The 20,193-nt window shown below is 38.8% G+C and overlaps 1 protein-coding gene across 4 annotated transcripts in view; it reads left to right on the forward strand.

Moving 5' to 3' along the window:
- Window positions 1-20,193, forward strand: part of RUBCN (rubicon autophagy regulator) — a gene marked incomplete at both ends in the record, with an annotated part of 51,623 nt that overhangs the window by 11,137 nt on the left and 20,293 nt on the right. For 3 of the 4 annotated variants that reach the window (XM_084231295.1, XM_084231296.1, XM_084231297.1), the window contains 7 exons: window positions 3,875-4,028; window positions 12,736-12,819; window positions 14,765-14,924; window positions 15,530-15,636; window positions 17,101-17,257; window positions 17,927-18,460; window positions 19,798-19,842. In XM_084231295.1, the coding sequence (XP_084087421.1) occupies window positions 3,875-4,028; window positions 12,736-12,819; window positions 14,765-14,924; window positions 15,530-15,636; window positions 17,101-17,257; window positions 17,927-18,460; window positions 19,798-19,842 (1,241 nt within the window). The remainder of the gene's footprint in view (window positions 1-3,874; window positions 4,029-12,735; window positions 12,820-14,764; window positions 14,925-15,529; window positions 15,637-17,100; window positions 17,258-17,926; window positions 18,461-19,797; window positions 19,843-20,193) is intronic. The other variant, XM_084231298.1, reaches the window with a different exon arrangement.

Genomic DNA, 20,193 nt, shown 5'->3' on the forward strand with positions numbered 1-20,193 from the left:
AACTGGGGTGCTAGCCAGAGGTGTGGGGGGTGAGAGGATTCACAGAGACAGAGTGGGGAACAGAACAGGTGGATTGACTGAAATACACTGCTGAGGGGAGCAGCGGGTGAGACAGGAGAGGTCTGCTGCAACATGTGGGTATCTCCCTGGTCAGGGATGGAACTTGTGCTGCAGTGGCTGCGGATAGCTTCATAGTGCTGCACCTTAACCCCTTGCACCACCAGGAAGGCCCCATCTTTCACTTATTTTAGTGATTAGTTCTATGGTGTAACACTTTTTAAAAAATAACGTTTACTTAAGCTTCTGTTTTAACCTTGAGTGACACATTTAATTGTATTTTTAAAAGCAAGCTTAAGAGGACTGAGTTGACATTTAGGAAAGCTTTTTTACCTCCAATATCCTTGAGTTGCTCAAACAATTCCTGTTCCTCTTTAAAAGAGGAATGTAGTCAGTTTCCTCCCAGAAGAAAATAGGACTTCTTTCCTCCCAGAAGAAAATAGGATTTTAGGGTTCGTTGTTGACAATTATTAGGGTAGAGATGAATTATACTGTCTCTTGCCACTCAGGCTTGATCTTCTTTGGGATAGGGTGAGCTGCTTAGAAATATTTGCTTATAATTTATGTTGATTAAAGGAGAACAGTCTGTGAAACTTTCAGAAGTGGTTCTGCAAAGGATGGCTTTGAACCTCATACACTTCAAAGGCCTGCCTTGTGCCTAGTTGAAGGTTAATGTGAATACAGGGTAATGTCATTGAAACAATTATTACCAAACAGGTTTACCCTAGGAAAAACTGACCTTGCTGCAAATGTGGATAAAGAATAGGAAGGGATATTTGAGTTCTCATGATGATCTGTTTAATCGCATTGAAGATCGAACTCATGCTGTTTATGGGCTTCAGTTGCACTTAGTATTTCAACTCTCTGAAAATGATAACTCTATCACTAGGATAAAGGATCCTAAAAACAGACTAGCTGTATAAATCACATTTTTAAAAATTTTTTTTTCTACATACATATATCAAAGATACATGGCTTGGTGTATCTTAGAATTAAGCCACATTTTCTTTTAGCTTTGGTATCTCAGTGACACTTTTATGGGGAAGGAAAGTTTATTAGCTTCATCTAGAAGTTGGTAGTAGATATGAACGCTCCAGGTTCTAGGATTTAAGAGTTCTTTGTATAAATTTAGAATCAAAACCCTAGGATCTTAGGACTTACTTTCAGATTTTATCATAAGTTAACCTTTGTAAGATTATGATGTTCTTTGACAGTTGAGCTTAGATCAATACAGAATGAATCAGAACACGGACATGCAGAGTCACTTGAGGACTCAGATTCATTTTTAGAATTACTGACTTGATTGTAGTCTGTTGGATTGTAAAATCTATGCCAGTCACACCAGGTCAGATTAGCCCTGAGAAAGCACAGGTGATGGAGAGTTACTGAAGGAAAAGTTGACTTTTAGCTCACCTTTGTTATGGCAGTTTCTCACAGTATAACAGTAAATGGCATTTTAGTGATCACCTCAGTCCTGTGTTCATCTTAGTTATTTTGAGGTACCTCATGGGATTGGTATAGAAATGGAATTGTTACATAGCCAATAGTTTTACAAAAAGATATTCTACATCACTAATAATCTGGGCAATGTAATGCAAAACCACAATGAGATGTCACCTGATACCTGTTAGAATGGATATCATCAAAAAGATAAGAGATACATTTTGGTGAGGATGTGGAAAAGGGGGATCTTCGTGCACTGTTGGTAAAATGTAAATTGGTGATACCACTTGGTATCACCAAACAGTATGGGGGGTCCTCAAAATATTAAAAATAGGACTACCATATGATCTAGCAATTCTCCTTCTGGGTATATGGGCATACCTCATTTTATTGAGCTTTGTTCTGTTGTAATTTCCAGATAATGTGTTTACAAATTGAAGGTTTGTAGCAATCTTGTATTGAACAAGTCTGTCAATACCATTTTTCCAACAGCATGTGCTCACCTGTGCTTGTGTCATATTTAATTAAGATATGTATATTTTTTAGATACACTTCTATTGCATAACTAATAGACTATAGTACAGTGTAAATATAACTTTTATGTGCATTGGGAAACCAAAAAAATTCATGAGTCTCCTGGTTTGAATTCTTTGTCTTAAGACCTTCAGAGCAGAAGACCAGAGATCTGTCTGGTTTTGCCTTTTTATTTTATTTTATTTATTTTTTTTAAGATTTATTTATTTATGCATACAAGATCCGGGGTACAGGCCAGAGGTGTGGGGGGGTGAGAGGATTCACCAGAGACAGAGTGGGGAACAGAACAGGCGGACTGACAGAAGTACACTGCTGAGGGGAGCAGAGGGTGAGTCAGGAGTGGTCTGCTGTGCCAAGTGGGTAGCTCCATGGCCAGGGATCGAACTCTTGCTGCAGTGGCTGCGGACAGCTTCATAGGTTGTGTCTTAATCCCTTGCACCACCAGGGAGGCCCCAGGTTTTGCCTTTTTAGATGATACTCCTATACCAAACCCTAGCTTCTTTTATTCTATTTATCTTCTTTTATTATATTCTTCTGTTTTTTTAAATGACCAGAAAATGTATAAAATGTACAAGTGATCAGTTTTGAGTACTGATAGAATTAGAATTCAATTCATTACCCTCTCACTCCTATAAGCATTTAAATCACGTAAAATAGTTTTGGTATAAGTTCCTTGAGGAAATTACTACCATGCCCATGACTGTCCTTATAAAGAGAAAGAGCTGTATTCTAGTGAAAAATGAAAAGGGAGGGACTCCCTGGTGGCGCAGGTGGTTGAGTGCCACACTGTGAGGCTGTCTGCAGGCTCTGCAGCACAAGCCATCCAGCGAGAATCCCACATGGCAAGGCAGACCTCTCCTGTCTTGCCTGCTGCTCCTCTCAGCAGTATATTTCTTCAGTCTGCCTGGTCTGTTCCCTGCTCTGTCTCTGATGAATCCTCTCACCCTCCCATGCATCTGGCCTGTACTCTGGTTCTTGTATAAATAAATAAATCTTAAAAAAAAAAAAAAGAAAGAAAAGGGAGTGTGAAGTATTGTCCCTTAACAATTGGGGAACCAAGAGGAATAATTTGACACCTCATCTCCTCCAGTCCTCTTAACCAGTATTATTCAATGCATCCAACTCTTTGTTCAAATAAATGCATTTGGTTTGGAGTTTTTATTGGGTTAGAAGCTGTTGAGAAAATTCTGGAGATTTGAGAGGAACCTTGAAGATCATCAAGGGTAGCAATATTAAAAATTTTCCATTAAGGTGTTTCATATCATCTAGAAGAATAAGCCAATAGTTGACTGATTTAGGGCCATAACCAAAAGTGGCTCAGTGCAAGCAAGATATTTTTATCTCAGTTTTAGCTTCAAAAATCAGGGGGGTGGAAATCACAGGCAGGTTATATTTTTATCCATACTATTTGTGTGCGGGTATATGTACCTCATGTATGTCATTTGTTGGCTTTTTTGTTTGACAAAAGATTAATGGTTTTGAGCAAATGCTCTTTATATATTGTCCATGTACTGTCATTGTTCAGAAGTAGATTTTAATGGGTCATACACCTAGAAACATAGGGCAATATGCTATTGAGGTGAGGCTTGAATGATAGTAGGTGAAGATCACCTTATAAAGCTTAATATGCTATGTGAATGTGAGAATTTATTTAAAAAATCTAAGTGTTCTTTACAATGTTAATTTTCTCGGAATTGGATCTTATGCCCAAGTAAAAAATTAACAGGGGAGAAAATGTTAGGATGTGGGCATGAGGTTTCTTGGCTTGACTTTCTCTGATGCAATCAGGGGCAGGTATAACAAAGTCAACTAACCATCAGTATAATTGATGCCCTTGCAGGAGGGAGCACTGGCAGTTGCTGGGTAATTTGAAGACTACAGTGGAGGGTTTGGTGTCAGTCAACAGCCCAAACGTCTGGTCCAAGTATGGTGGCCTGGAGCGGCTTTGCAGGGACATGCAGAGTATTCTCTATCATGGACTTATCCATGACCAGGTATGCAGATCTCTTCTTTTTTGCCAGACTGACTAAATCACTTGTTGGAAAGAAATACTTGCATGAAGTTGTTGGCTGGGAGGAGATGAAACCTACTAGCCTGTGAACCTTTGAAGTTAGGACTGCTATATGACAATGACAAGGAAGAACATAAGGACAATGATGATGAATCATTGGGATTTTCCTCTTAGGAACATCCTAGGACATAGATGGGAAGTATTTACAAGATAGTCTCATTTTCAGACTATTCTCTGAGCACCATTTTTTCATACATTTTTTTAAAGATTTATTTATTTATTTATACAAGCACTGGGTACAGTCAGAAGTGCGGGAGGGTGAGAGAATTCACCAGAGCAATAGTGGGGAGCAGAACAGGCAGATGGACCGAAATACACTGCTGAGGGAAGCAGTGGGTGGCAGGAGAGGTCTGCGCACCATGTAGGACCCTCGCCTGGCAGCCGGGGATCCAACCAGTGCTGCAGAGGCTGCCGGCAGCTTTGCAAACCAGAGCTCAACCGCTGCGCCACTGCATCAAATTATTGATACTTGTGAATGGTAGTTTTAGTTATAGCTTACATTTTTTAAAATATAAAACTTTATTTTTTAAAAAAGATTTATTTATTTATGCATACAAGAACTGGGGTACAGGCCAGAGGTGTGGGGAGTGAGAGGATTCACCAGAGACAGAGTGGGGAACAGATTAGATGGACTGACTGAAATACACTGCTGAGGGGAGCAGCGAGCGAGAAGGAGAGGTCCGCTGCTCCATGTGGGTAGCTCCTTGGCTGGGGATTGAACTCATGCTGCAGTGGCTGCAGATAGCTTCATAGGTTGTGTCTTAACCCCTTGTGCCACCAGGGAGGCCCTACAACTTTATTGATGCTGAGTTTCTTCTCCTTAATAAGCTCAAACACTTTGAGCTTTGATTATGGAAAATGAGTGGAATCCAGTAATACTTAGTGGTTTTTGCTTTATCATTGGCAGTTAACTTCATTTACAGAATTTTAAACAAGGTCTGGTTCTGCATAAAATAGTTAAATGAGTATTGGGTCTGTTATTCTACTTTTAAAAGATCAGACCTCACAAATACATGCATAATTGTGTGCTCCCAGACACCTACGCTCTTTCCATGTCAGGACCTGGTATTCTTAGCTGGTCCTCTTTCCCCTGAGCCAGATTTGTGTTTCTTTTTTAGTAGAATCTATTTTCAACTAGCTATCACTTTATAAAAGATCTAAGCAATGAATTGGTATTAAGATATTCATAATGGATAGGACTTAATTTGCTGCCCTTCCTTCTAAAAATATGGATTTATTATCTCTGGACAATATCTTAGTGTTCTTTACAATGTCATTTCTCTGTTGAATGTCATTGGAAACTGATGTTCAGTAGAGAAGTTTGCTTATGTTAGATTTTTCTCTGTTCACAGTAAGTTCTGAAAGTGAGACCTCTCTCAAAGAACTTTGAAGATGGGGCACTGGGAGACTTTCTTCTTTCAAGAACTGACTTCTTCTTAATGGCTATCTTATTAAAACACCATTGTGGGAATTTGGAGGCAACATTATATATAGTAGATTGACAGAAATCTTTGGAATCAGATAGAATCTGGATTAAAATCCAGACTCATTGCTTAAGTCCTTGTGAAATAGTGACGCAGTTGTTAAAATTACAGACTTTCGAGTCAGACTGCTCACATTTTAATCTCAGCATCGTTACTCTTTGGTATTGTGTAAATTACGTCACTCGTGTTGCCTCTTGGTGTCTCAGTTCTAAAATGAGATAACTCTGGTACTCGTCTCAGGATTATTGTGGGAATTCAGTGAGATAATACATGAAAAATACCTAGAAAACAACAGTCAGTCACTCGTATTACTTAGGTTTTTTTGAGCCTTGCCAATCTCATCTGTAAAAATGAGAATAATATTTATGTTGTGTTTGATGGGGAGATTAGATGAAATATATATAAATTTGTTTAGTGTACTTTGTGGTACATAGAAAGTAATTAATAAATGTTCCTTTCAAATGACATGTAGTTCAATAAAAAAATAATTATGACCATTGGAATTTACAAAGCAGACTAACTACAGTGTGTTTTCTACACTTCCCACTGGTGATATTACTACTGAAGTTTGCATAAAATAGTGACATTCATGTTACCAAATCCAATGAACATTTCTCATTTGAGCGCTGTCGTGTTCTTTGCTGTTGATAATCATCATACCTTGATTTGTGAAAAATTGGCATTGTTGTCTTCTGATGTGGATACTTCTACCTCTGTCACTACTCCTTTCCTAGTTTGTTTCTTTGGATTCTCTTCCTCTTGGAGTTTTGTTGTAATGGGGTTCTGAACTATGTGCTTATTTCATCTTACTTTGTACATTTTCCTGAATGTGTTGACTATAACTCTTATATTAATGACCCCACCCCACCTAGTTCAGACTTGTTGGCTGAACTCCATATCTACAAGACTAACTTCTCTGTAAGTTATCGTGTAACTCTGTGTCCTATAGGCCATGCACAACATAACCTAAATCAAACTTATTTTCTTTCATGAAATTGCCCTCCCTCCTGATAGTTTTTTTTTTATTTAAATTTTATTTTTTATATTCTCCATACAATTACAACCCCCTTATTTTGGCCCCAAGCCTTCCTCTCCCCGGCCCCCACCCGCCATAGAGTGTCTCTGGTTCATAGTTGTCGATTTTGATATTTTCTTTCTTATAGTTATTCTTTTCCTGGTCCCTTATTTAAGTTTCCTAGATTCCTGCTATGAGTGAGACCATCCGGTATTTTTCTTTTTCTTTCTGGCTTATTTCGCTGAGCATGATCCCTTCCAGCGCCATCCATGTTGCTGCAAATTGCATGTGTTTATCTTTTTTGAATGCTGAGTAATATTCCATGGTGTATATGTACCACATCTTCTTGATCCAGTCATCTATTTTTGGGCATTTGGGTTGTTTCCAAAGCTTAGCTATTATAAATAGTGCTGCTATAAACATACATCTTGATAGTTTTAATTTGTGTTATTGCCAGCTGCTAAGTCTCTCAAGCCAGAAATTTGGGAGTCATGCCAACACGTTTTACAAAATCTCAATACAGACTTTCCGAGATGATGACCAAAATAGCTACAAGATAAGTGACATTGCCATTTAGTGGCTAAAGTACTTGTGGCTTGATAGCAAAGGGGTTCTTTTCTTGGCTATGTCACTAATTTTGCATTATCATCTAGAGTAATTACTTAGCTTATTCCAATAGTTTTACCATCTATGCCAGGAGAAAATGTGTCAGGAATAGTAAAGTCAAAAAAATTCTCAAATGAAAGATGGTATGCAAAAGCAAATTAATATTAACATATTTTTTGTATTTATTAAAAGTGATGATGATACCTGTGAAGGCACTTCGTCATCAGAATGAAAAGTATTAATGCATATGATAACCTGCAAAACAATAATAGTGTTAATAAGTGAAAGCAGAGCAAAGCAGGCAAATCTTTCATATACAGATACATTTAGCAATTATAGGCGCTAGTGAGAAGAATCAAAACCAAAAAATCTATACCAGTTTCACCGCTGCTGTGTTCTGCCTCTTAAGAATCCAAAAGTTAAACTCAGTATGTTGAATACTTGCTTTGCCTTTTCATTTCCTCCCTAAAGATTAAGACTTTCAAAGGCTCTGGTTGTTGCGTCATTAGGAAGCTATTCTGGGTGTTGTGCCCTTGCAGTGGGGGAAGGGCTTATTCATGCCGGTCATATCTCTGATGTGCTTTCATAAGAAGCGTGTACTATAGAATGTGAAGTGTATTTTATTTTATTTTTTTTTTTTATCATATAGGGGCTTAGGAAAGCTATCAGATCAAAGGCATATTCTTAGTGGGATCTCATTTTCTTTGATAGCCTGCATCTGGGCTACCTTGTAGTCCTTTCATAAGGCAAGAAACATATGATAAACTTCTTTTCTGCAGCTTAGATATGTGGATTCATTCAGTCCCCAAGATTTCTCAGCTGAATAGAAGTGAGAGGATTCCCTGTTTTTCTGCCATAAAGAAGAAATCCATTCTTGGCACTATAAATGGTCCAGTTGACAAATAACAAAATAGCAAGAAAGACCTCTGTGTTTTTCTTTTCTGAATATATTAGTAACATTTTTATTTGTTAAAAATTTGGAAGATACCAAAAAGAATTTAGAAGAAAGTAAATATTACCTGTCATCTTAATATCAAGTAATAACAACCACTCTTTTTAACATTCTGGTAAATCTTTTATTCTTTTTTTGTATACATCACGTGTATTTAGAAATATTAACGTACTCTACATATCACTTTGTGACTTTATATTTAATTTAAAACCAGATCATACATTTATCTAGTTTAAAAAAACCCAAAAAGTATAAGAGCATGTATATAGTGAAATCTCATTTCCTTTTGAACCCATAAGTAGGTACTGTTTAATAGCTTCCTTCCAGAGAACTTTTTCCTTATAAAAGCATTATGAATAATTTTCTTTATTCCTCCTCCTAAATTTTTATACAGGTAAAAGCATACTATAATCACTATTCTGCACCTTAATTTTTCCCATTGGTATATCTTGTAATTCTTTCCAAATCATTACATACAAGAGCTTCTTCATTCTTTTTTATAGCTGTCATTTTATAATATTCCATTGTATTTATATACCATAATTTATTTAGCCAGTCCCCTGGTAAAGGACATTTAGAATGTTTCCCATCATTTGCTGTTAGTGGAAATGCTATACTGAATAGCCTTGTATATTGGTCATTTTGCCCATTGCCCTGGATATTCCTAGAAATACAATTTCTTCGGCCTCCCCGGTGGTGCAGTGGTTGAGCGCTAGGTTGCGAAGCTGCCCGCAGCCTCTGCATCACCGGTTTGATCCCCAGCCACAGGGCGAGGGTCCCACGTGGCACGCAGACCTCTCCTGCCCTCCGCTGCTCCCTCAGCAGTGTATCCTCAGTCTGCCTGCTCTGCTCCCCGCTCTGGCTCTGGTGAATTCTCTCACCCTCCTGCACTTCTGACTGTACCCAGTGCTTGTATAAATAAATAAATAAATAAATATTAAAAAAAAATACAATTTCTTGCACTAAAGGATATATGCTTTTCAGTTTTGGTTTGCTATTGCTAAACTGCCCTCCAAGAAATTATACCTATTAGAAACTTGCCAGCAGTGTGTAAGGGTATCTGATTCTCTATATCCTTGCCAATATAGAGTATTACTAAACTTTATTTTTTATTTTATTTTTTTTTTAAAGAAGCACTTACTGCCTGGTTTTTTGTTTTTTAGTTTTTTTTTAAGATTTATTTATTTATTTATACAAGCACTGGGTACAGTCAGAAGCACGGGAGGGTGAGAGAATTCACCAGAGCCAGAGCGGGGAACAGAACAGGCAGACAGATGAAGTACACTGCTAGGGGAGCCGCTGGAGCAGCAGGAGAGGTCTGCTTGCCATGTGGGACCCTTGCTGGCTGCTGGCCGGGGATCGAACCAGTGCTGCAGAGACTGCGGGCAGCTTCTCAGCCCAGCGCTCAACCGCTGTGCCAGCAGCGGAGGCCCTATTACTAAACTTTAAACTATCACCATATGATAGGTAAAAAGTTAGATTTCTCTTGCCATGAAAGACATCCATAAGAGCCATAAAAATTTTTTTCCTTTGAACTGTTTCTTGTCTCTGCTCCCCCCCTTTTTCTTTAGATTGTAAGTCTTTTCCTACTGATTTTTAGGAGTTCTTTATTTATTAAGGAAATTAGTTCTTTGTAATGTGAGTTGCAAATATTTTTTTCTAATTTGTCTTTTGATAGTTCTTATGATGGTTTTCATTTTGCAGAAATGCCTGATTTTTCAGTAAACTATGGACTGTGAATAATAATGATCTTTCAAAGTAGGTTTATCACTTGTAACAAATGCACCACTCGGTGGGGCCTCCCTGGTGGTGCAAGAGGTCAAGACATAACCTATGAAGCTGTCCGCAGCCACTGTAGCACGAGTTTGATCCCCGGGCAGGGAGCTACCCACATGGCGCAGCAGACCTCTCCTGACACGCCCGCTGCTCCCCTCAGCAGATTATTTCAGTCAGTCTGCCTGTTCTGCTCCCCACTCTGTTTCCAGTGAATCCTCTCACCACCCCCCCACACCTCTGGCCCATACCCCAGTTCTTGTATGCATAAATAAATCTTAAAAAAAAAAACAATAAAAAAAAAAAAAAAACAAATGCACCATTTGGGTAGGGGATGTTGATATCTGGGGAGACCATGCATTAATGAAGACTCTAGGGAGTTTATAGAAAATCTCTGTACTTTCTGCTTAATTTTGCTAAGAATCTGAAACTGCTCTAAAAAAGAAAAGCTGTTAAAATTTTTTTAGACTTATGCCCTTTAAAAATAAATAACTTTTTTGCTTGAAAAAAATATCAGTGGAAAAGAAATAATCATTCAGCAATCACTGTTGGGAAAATTGGGTAGTTAGAAGTAGATTGATTTAAGCATTCTCCATACACCATAGTCTAAAATAAATTCCAACTGGATTGAAGAATTAAATATGAAAGAAAATGCAAACTAAAAATCTATAAGGGGAAAAAATAAGGATATTGATTTTAAAATGGAAAAAAAATTTCATTGCAAAAAAGTACAAGTGTAAGGAGTAGTCTCAAATTTTAAATTTCTCTCCATAAAACTAAAAAAGGAAACATGAATGTTCAGCATTTTTATAACAGAAAAAATTATGAAAAAAGCAAATAATGTGAACATTTTTCAGTAGAGTACTGATGAAATAAATCAGAGTATATTTATGTATGTAATGTTAAAAACACATTAGGATTCACTCTTTGTCTTATATATTCTATAGTTTGAAAAAATATATAATGATATGTATCTACCTACCATTATAATCAGAGTATTTTTACTGACCTAAAAATCCTCTGTGCTTCATCTACTCATGCCCTAACGCACGGTTACCACTTATATTTTTTACTGTTTTCACAAATTTGCCTTTTCTATAAAGTTATATGGTTGGAATCATGTGATATATAGCTTTTCAAGATTGACTTCTTCCATTTAGTGATATGTATTTAAATTTCTCCAGGTATTTTTTATGGCTTGACAACTCCTATCTTTTTCTTTGGTGCTGAATAATATTCCATTGTCTGCATGTACCACAGCTTGTTTATCCATTCACCTATTGAAGGGCATCTTGGTTTACTTCCAAGTTTTGGCAATTTAAATAAAACTGATACAAATAACCATGTATGGGTTTTTGTGTGGAATGAATTTTCCACTTCTCTGGATAATACCAAGGAGTGTGATATCTGGATCCTATGGTGAGAGTATGTCTAGTTTTGTAAGAAACTGCCAAATAGTCTTTTATAAAGTTAACTGTACCAATTTTGCATTCCCATCAAAGAAGAATAAAAGTCCTTTTTGATCTACATTCTTGCCAGCTTTTGGTGTTCATGTTGTTTTGGATTTTGACCATTCTAATGGGTGTATAGAAGTATCATGTTGTTTTAATTTGCATTTCCCTCTGGTCATATGATGTGGCACATCTTTTCATGTGCTTATTTTCCATCTGTATATCTTCTTTAATGAGGTATCTGTTAATGTCTTTGGTCCATTTTTAAAAATTAGATTGTTTTCTTTGTGCTTTTTAAGAGTTCTTTATATATTTTGGATAACAGTCCTTTATCAGATGTCTTTTGTGGAGTTTTGTCCATGGGATCTGTAGTGATGTTCCCTATTTCATTTCTGAGTTATCCTTAAATTTTGTCTGAAGAAAGGAATCCAGTGTGTCATAACCAGGAGACATGCTGGACTTGATAGCTCACTGCTCCCACTCCTGACCACTCAATATCCACTAAACCACAGAGACTAGAAACTCTGCTTAACTGCTGCCAAGTGCTAAAGGTCTTTATGATTCTAATTGGCAAAAGAGCCTGTACATCTGACACTTCTAATTCTTCTAATTCTCACTCTACCTTCCCAATCTAGGTGAGGGGCCCATTGATTTTTGAGGTGCTTCTTGGGATCATTTATCAAGTTATGATTTATTTTAACGTTTCTTTCTAGGCTGTTTATTTTGTCCCCCAATTAGTCTTTCTCAATACTTATGCTAGTTCTATATTTTTAATTACTCAGATTTCAGTTTTAACCTTTGCCTACTAGTCTGGGTAAGGATTCTCAAAAAAATAAGAATTAGATCTTCATGATAGAAACATTTTTTGTCATGTTCAAGCCTTTTCCAGTCTGAGTCTATTTTATCTAGAACTAAGCATTTCTTTGACTCTAAATGCAGCCCTTTACAGATCTGAATAACATGGGAAAAATAGCTCTTTACTGACTTGATTTTGGTTGCAGTAAGAACTGAAAACATCCATCTCTGATTTTTAGCAAGTAACTCTTGATCAGTTTTAAGAATTACCTTCTAGGAAACTGAATGGTAGAGAGACGGGTAGAAAATAGATTATTTTCACTATATAATCTTCTTTATCATATCCATATATTTCCTGTTCAAATAGATGATTAAAATAATTTTAAACAAATATCCTTTAAAGGGATATATGTATGTATTCCTTTAATTGCTGCTGAGAGAACCTGTTAGGCAAGGAAGTTTATGTGTTTTTTCCTCTCTCTGAATATCAACACTAGAACTAGACCTAGTTCAAAATGGTAGTGATTTGTTCACCTTATATATTCCCATAGCAGGTATGTTGCCGCCAGACTGACTACTGGCAATTTGTGAAAGACATTCGCTGGCTCAGTCCCCATTCAGCCCTTCATGTGGAAAAGGTAAGAAGTGAAGGTAACCATAGGCTTTGTTGTTGATGTTCTGTGTGAAAAATGTCCTAGAGTAAAAGGATGGTGTGTGTCAAGTGTTGTGTCAACTGAGGATAGGAAATTATCCCTGTAGCAGTGATTTGGAAGTGAAGATTGTTTGCTTTAAAGATATATCTTTTTAGGGGCCTCCCTGATGGTGCAATGGGTTAAGCACCACACTGTGAAGCAATCCGAGGCCTCTGCAGCACAAGTTCGATCCCTGGCCCACCAGGGAGCAACCCACATGGCGCGCAGACCTCTCCTATCTCCTCCTATCTCACCCGCTGCTCCCCTCGGCAGTGTATTTCAGTTGTTCTGCCTGTTCTGTTCCCCACTCTGTCTCTGGGGAATCCTCTCACCCCAATTAAAAAAGAAAAAAAAAAAAACAGATATATCTTTTTAAGCCCATTGTACCAGGTCACTTCCTCTCCTCTGGGGAAGGTGTGAAAAAGTTTTGTTATTTTCAAATTACATATATAGCATCAGAATAAAGCTTTTCAAAATCCAAGAACTTGGGGGAAGTAGAACTGATACCCTGATAACTGTTTAAGAAGAGGATATACCAATTAGAAAAAAAAGTAAGGTTTCTGGAGGCTGGTGCTCCTAAGAGCTTTGGCTACCAGTGTAGCACTCTAATTTCCTGTCCTCTCAGCTCAGCAGAGTACCCCCCTGGGAAATTTTAAAAACAAGCAAAATTAAAGAGAATGGTGTAATGCACCCTCAAACATCTACCATCTAGCTTCAGTACTTGATATATGACCAGTTTTGTTTGCTCTATACCTCACCTAATGCCAGATTCATTGCTGAAATGATGTTAGGAAAGTTAATTTGTTTTTAAATTGTCAGGGAACCAAATCACAAGAATGGCCTTTTAATGAGAAAAGGCTGGAACCCAATGATTTTTTTTAAGTAGATTTTTTTGTTTTTCTCATTTTGTTTTCCCCACCAACTCCTCTAACTTCCCTTTTCAAAATATATTGCTGTGGTCGTTTCCTCTTAGAAGCTCCTGAAATTGCCATCCATACATTTTTTGCAATAATCCCTGGATATGAGACCTTCCTTTTAAAAACAGCCAGTAGGGCCTCCCCGGTGGCACAGCGGTTGAGCGCTGGGTTGCGAAGCTGCCAGCAGCCTCTGCAGCGCCGGTTCGATCCCCGGCTGCTCCCCAGCCACTGGAGGAGGGTCCCACATGGCGCGCAGACCTCTCCTGCCGCCCGCTGCTCCCCTCAGCAGTGTACTTCGGTCCTTCTGCCTGCTCTGCTCCCTGCTCTGGCTCTGGTGAATTCTCTCACCCTCCTGCGCTTCTGACTGTACCCAGTGCATGTATAAACAAAACAAACAAATGAATAAATAAATAAATAAATAAATAAATAAATAAAACATGCCTCTATTAAAAAATAAATAAATAAATAAATAAAAACAGCCAGTAGAAGGAGGTTCCAAATAAAGAATGCGGTGCTTAAAGCCATAAAGATGTGTCAGATGGTTTCTCTTTGGTTGCATCGTTCCTAGATCCTTTCTCCCAAGTTTTTGTTGTATTCTTTTCTGGAAGCCACCTGAAACAGAGTTCTCTGAGAGAAGTCAAGAGATCAAGTTCACCATTCCTCTGAATAGATGCCTCTTTGAAGTTAGAACATAAAGAGAGAGATGCAGCGGTAAATATCTTCTCTTGGAGCTGCATATCTGGTCTGAACTGCTTAATTCCTCTGGCCCAGTCTAGCAGCAGAGCCAGTAATCCTTTCCTTCCTTCCTCTTCTCAGTAACCTTTAGATGCTAGCTGGAGGAAAAATACTTTTCTGATTGTCTCCTCTTACTGTCTCAGTTTTTTTTTTTTCTGAGATAATTAGGATTATTATGTCTCATATTTGTATATTTATGAGGACATATTTGTTTTGACTCATGTTTCCTTGTCTTCCAGTTCATCAACTTGCATGAGAATGGCCAAAGCAGCACTGATGGTGTGAATGAACGTGCTGTTGCAGAGCTGTGGCTGCAGCATAGCTTGCAATGCCATTGTCTTTCAGCCCAACTCCGACCTCTGCTTGGAGATAGACAATATATCAGAAAATTCTACACAGGTAGGTAGAAGTCACTTAGCTAGGATGGGTGATAATACTCCTCATTCTCTTCTACTTTACTCTTCCTTTGTAGATTCACCTAGTGCCTCATACTTTTTCTTGATGTCATAAAGATTCTAATTAGGAGCACATATTCGTTCTTTTTTTACTTCCCATGTAAAACACAATCAAACTATATACAGAAACCAGTAAGAGTTTATTAAGAGTTTCCTGTATGTCAATTACTCTTTTATACTTTTTATACATATACTCTTTATAACATACATTCTTTATGAGAATTAGGTATTAGTATCTCTATTTTCTAATTAGAGAAGCAGAGTTCAAGGAAGTTAAGTGACTTGGTCAAAGTCACCCAGAGCCAGGATTCAAATCTCAGCCTTTGTTTTTGAACCCTTGTGCTGTGGTCTCTCTGCTACATTGCACATTATTAGTCTCTCCTGTACTTTATTTATCCATGGTTCTTCTTCTCTTCACAGTGGCATGAGTCTCCTGTAGTCATTTTTACCTTTTTCCTCTCTCCTTCTCTGAACTTTCCCAGGGCCATAGAGAGTAGCTAAAGATCTCCCTATTGGGCTCCATCACAGCGGTAGCTTTTCTCTCCCCAGATACTGCTTTCCTGCTAAGCGACGCCCACGTCACAGCCATGCTCCAATGCCTGGAAGCAGTGGAACAGAACAACCCCCGCCTCCTGGCTCAGATAGATGCATCTATGGTAAAGGGGGCAAGGAATTAATTTTGTCGATGTTGGGCTCCTGGGCAACACCATGATTTCCTGAAAGGCTTTCTGAAAGACTGTCAAAAAAGAGGGCCTCTCCGGTGGCGCAAGGGGTTGAGACGGAATACTATGAGGCTGTCCGCAGCCACTGCAGCATGAGTTCAATCCCTGGCCAGAGAGCTAACCCACATTGCGCAGCAGACTACTCCTGACTCGCCCGCTGCTCCCCTCAGCAATGTATTTCAGTATATTTCTCTGTTCTGTTCCCCACTCTGTCTCTGGTGAATCCTCTCACCCCCTGTACCTCTGACCTGTGCCCCAGTTCTTGTATGCATAAATAAATAAATCTTTAAAAAAAAAAAAAAAGACTGTCAAAAAAGAAACCCAAAAGAAACAAACAAAAAGTTTGGGGAGAAAGGGAGGTACTGGCTAAATACCTATTAAAGTAAAAAGTTTTAGCTTACATCTATTTGAGGAGGGAAGTGTCTGTAGTTTTAAACTCTTTTTTTTTTTTTAAAGTCTGACTAAAATCACCTCCTTAAGAGGAGGCTTGACAAAGAGCTGGGGAAAAGAGGGGGTAATTTTGAATTGAGAGTAGGATTTCTAGCGTCAGACCTAGTATGGCCAAGTATTATACAGGGTAATTTTTTTTATTATTTTATATATTTTTTACATCATTTTTAATTTTTGTATAATACATGCTTTCTCATCTTGGCTATAGTCCCTGTAAAATTCTCAATATCAAAATCAACAGGCAACTGTAAAACAGATATTCTACGGGGGGGAGAGAGGAGTAGGATTATATGGGATTATTTTTATCCTTGAGGTATAAAGAAAAGTTTGTTACTTGATGTTCTCTCACCTTATGATGAATATTAGTGTCTCAGCTAGACAAGAATTACTTTTAAGGAGTAATTCCATGTCTCTCCTGTTCTTAAATCTGAGTTATGTTTACCATGGGATACTTTCTACATGCCAGGTGTGGTGCCATGTACAATATGTATATCTTTTCATTTAATCCTCTCAGCTGTATAAACTAGGCATTAATCTCACTTTATAAAAAAGACCACTGAGAGACAGAGCAGGTAAATCACAGTCAAAGTTTGGACCAAATAGCTTGTGATAGGGCCTGGATTTGTACCTTCATCTATTTGACTCCTGAGTCCATGTGCACAGTCTTAAGTACTTTGTCGTACTGCTTCCACTAAGAAACATTCTTTCTTTACCACCTAGAATTCCAGCAGTAGAAGCTGAGTATACAGTGGGACATTGTTGTTGCAAAGTTGTATGCTGTAATAGAAGGTAGTTATACTTTCTACTCTGTGTCTATAAACTTTGACTGCAGTCCATGTCTGCTCCAGAAGGCCAGCTTCTGCCAGTATTCCTGTACTGCCAAGTGCCAGTCTTCTAAGAGTCTCTATCCTTGACTTTGAACCCTTTTTTTTTTTTTTTTTTTTGTAGTTTGCCAGAAAACATGAAAGCCCGCTGCTGGTGACAAAGAGCCAGAGTCTGACAGCTCTGCCTGGTTCCACATATACTCCTCCAACTAGTTACACTCAGCATTCCTACGTTGGGTCCTTCTCGAGCCTCCACCAGCCTATGCCCAGTCATGACTCAGGTATGGAGATAAGGAGGATTAGTCATTGTTTGTATCTCCAGTCTTGGAAAGTAGAGGGCCTTGTGGCTGTTCTCAGGCTGGATATAGATAGAGCCTTAGTTTGGTGCAGTCTGATAATTCATCTCTTAATAATGGACATCTTCAAAAGTTGTATAGCAACTAGCCTAAGATATTTCAGTAGAATCATTAAAGCAACAGAGAAAAGAGATGTTTTTACATTCCCCTGGTTTCTAATCCACATGCCATTTGCTTCTCGGCCTTTTGACTAAGATCAAGTGTAATCCACATGCCAAGAAGGCATTTCAGTAATAATTGCTAACATTTATTGAGTGCCTACCATGTGCCATGTTGTTATCAATTTACATGTATTAGTTCATTGGACCCTCAAAATAGGCCTGTCAGGTAGATGTTATTACTTATTACTGCTTATTTTACAGATGAGGAACGCATACGGATAAACGATAAAACTACTGTCTCAAGGGTCCAGACTCTTGGCCTAACTGCTTCTAAATAATTTTTTCCTTACCTCAAATGACATACCAATTTTGAGGTCATACTATGTGTCCTGGGCGCCAATGACAGATAGTTTGGTCTTATTTGGGAAAAAAATTTTCACATATATGAAAGGATTCTAATTTACCTTTCTATTCCCTTTCTTTTATATTCTAGAAAAAAGATCTACTTCCTTTTCAGTCTCTGACCTTCCTCAGAAACCTCAAGAAAGCAGAGGGCACATCTCACCAGCAGAGGATCCAGCCATCCAAGCACCCTTGCTTCCAGGCTCTGCATTAACCACGGATTCCTCTTCAACCCCAAATGATATGAGCTCCAGCACTCTGACCAGCCCCATAGAAGCATCATGGGTCAGCAGCCAGAATGATTCCCCAAGTGATGCCAGTGAGGGGCCTGAGTACTTGGCCATTGGCAACTTGGACCCCCGAGGCCGAACTGCCAGCTGTCAGAGTCACAGCAGCAATGCTGAGAGCAGCAGCTCCAATTTGTTCTCCTCCAGCAGCTCCCAGAAGCCAGATTCTGCTGCATCTTCCCTAGGGGACCCCGAGGGAGGTGGGCAAAATCAGCTGTCCAGTGTGCTTCGCAGGTCCAGCTTCTCGGAGGGACAAATACTCACTGTCACCAGTGGAACAAAGAAGAGCCATACTCGTTCTCATTCAGATACCAACATTGCCTCTAGAGGAACCCCAGGTAATGACAATCATCAGACCCTAGTATCCTCCTGAATTTAGGGTGGAGGGAGGGATTGTTCTTAAGGATCTTCAAGAGGCAGAAAGAGATGTTATATTTCTGATGAGTTGGTGGGTATCCAACTTATGACATAAGAGAGAAATTTGTAGTGTAATATGGATATCCAGAAATTTCTGAGAATATTTTTATTCTTTCATTCATTGCTGAACAGCAAATACTTTCACTAGTTCCTTACTATCAGAGGATGGGTGACTGACTTGAATTCAAGTTTTAACTATCGCTCTAATAGAGGGGAAGTACTAATGAGCTTTAACAATAATCCCATTAAATTCTTCCCCTTCCTGTGATAATAGAGATCTGGTCAGGGTATAATACCAATATGACAATGACAAACTGATATTAGGATTTCCTCATTAAAACTAGGGACACAATGAGTGTGGGGTGTTGTGACCTAGTAGACACTAGTGGGAGATAATTGCTGCATCAGTCATCCAGGCTGAGAGGCAGTCAGGTCAGAAGGCCCTGGCCACTGAGACCTCTTTCACAGAAACACCAGCTGCTAGCAGAGAGCACTCTAGGCATGGGGAATCAGGTCTCGTCGTTCTTGCCATCTTCCTGTCATCGCATCCCCCAGATTGTTGGTGTTCGGCAGACTTTGGGTTGGGTTTTATTTGTAGAAGAATCCCCATAAACTGCAAGTATAATGTAGACCTTTGTGTCAAAGCCAGTCTGTATGGCAAAGTCACAGAAATAATATAGAAAAAATTCTTAAAAAACAAAAAGGGCTTCCGTTAGCCCTGGAGCTGCCATTGATTTCTCTTTGTAATTATCTGAAGGTGAGAGCTGTGACCCTCATCTGAGGCATCTGAATAACAACTTTTGTCCCTTTTCCCTGAAAGAATGTAGTTTGGCTTATTGGAACTCTTCAGGGGGAAAAAACCTCCAAATCAAAGTCTTTCTTCCCACAAGCTTTCTTAGGTTTGAAGAGTGCTTGAGTTAGACACTTACTTCACATCTTCTGCTGCAGACCTGGTGTTTACTAAACTCCAGGCCACCGACATTGGAGCATATGAAACTCCCTGCCCCACTTTTGAATCCATATGGATTCCAGAAATCACAGTAATCTGCAGTGAAAAAGAGAGTCAGAGAAAACCTAAGCAGAGAGGAGTATAGATCACATGTAGCTTTTCATGAGTCATCTTTCTTTCAACACTAGGGTTCCCTCTCAGGAGATGAGTCCCCACCTCCACTAGATAAAAGGACACTCTCTTTTTTTTACTCTCTCTATTCTCGTTTCCTCTCTGGACTCTACTCTGCACCTGTGTGTCTACCTCCAGAAGGCCCTAGGAATATCACCATTATAGTTGAAGATCCCATTGCAGGTTTGGGAGCCAGTCCTCCTCCTTTCTGTCTGCAACCACCTCCTCCTTCTCCGTGACCATCTTCCTTAGTTCAGAACCGCCTTTTCCATTCTGGTGTCAAATTAAGAACAGTCTGGGCCTGCTGTGATGCTTGGAAGTTTGTATAAAATGATGCAGTATTTTACATGATATGTTTTCTGCACACAACTTCCATATGTCTTATTCAGTCTCCCAACAGCTTCTGGGAGGCAGAGTCATGACTTACCAAAAGTGAAACTGTGGCCCTATGTATGTCTAAGGGATCATGAGAAATCAGTGTGCAGAATTTTTCCTGTAACTGAGTGCTTACTATGAATTACTTTATTTTCTTCG

Source organism: Talpa europaea, assembly GCF_964194135.1.
Source record: "Talpa europaea genome assembly, chromosome: 4".
In the NCBI taxonomy this organism is placed as follows: Eukaryota; Metazoa; Chordata; class Mammalia; order Eulipotyphla; family Talpidae; genus Talpa; species Talpa europaea.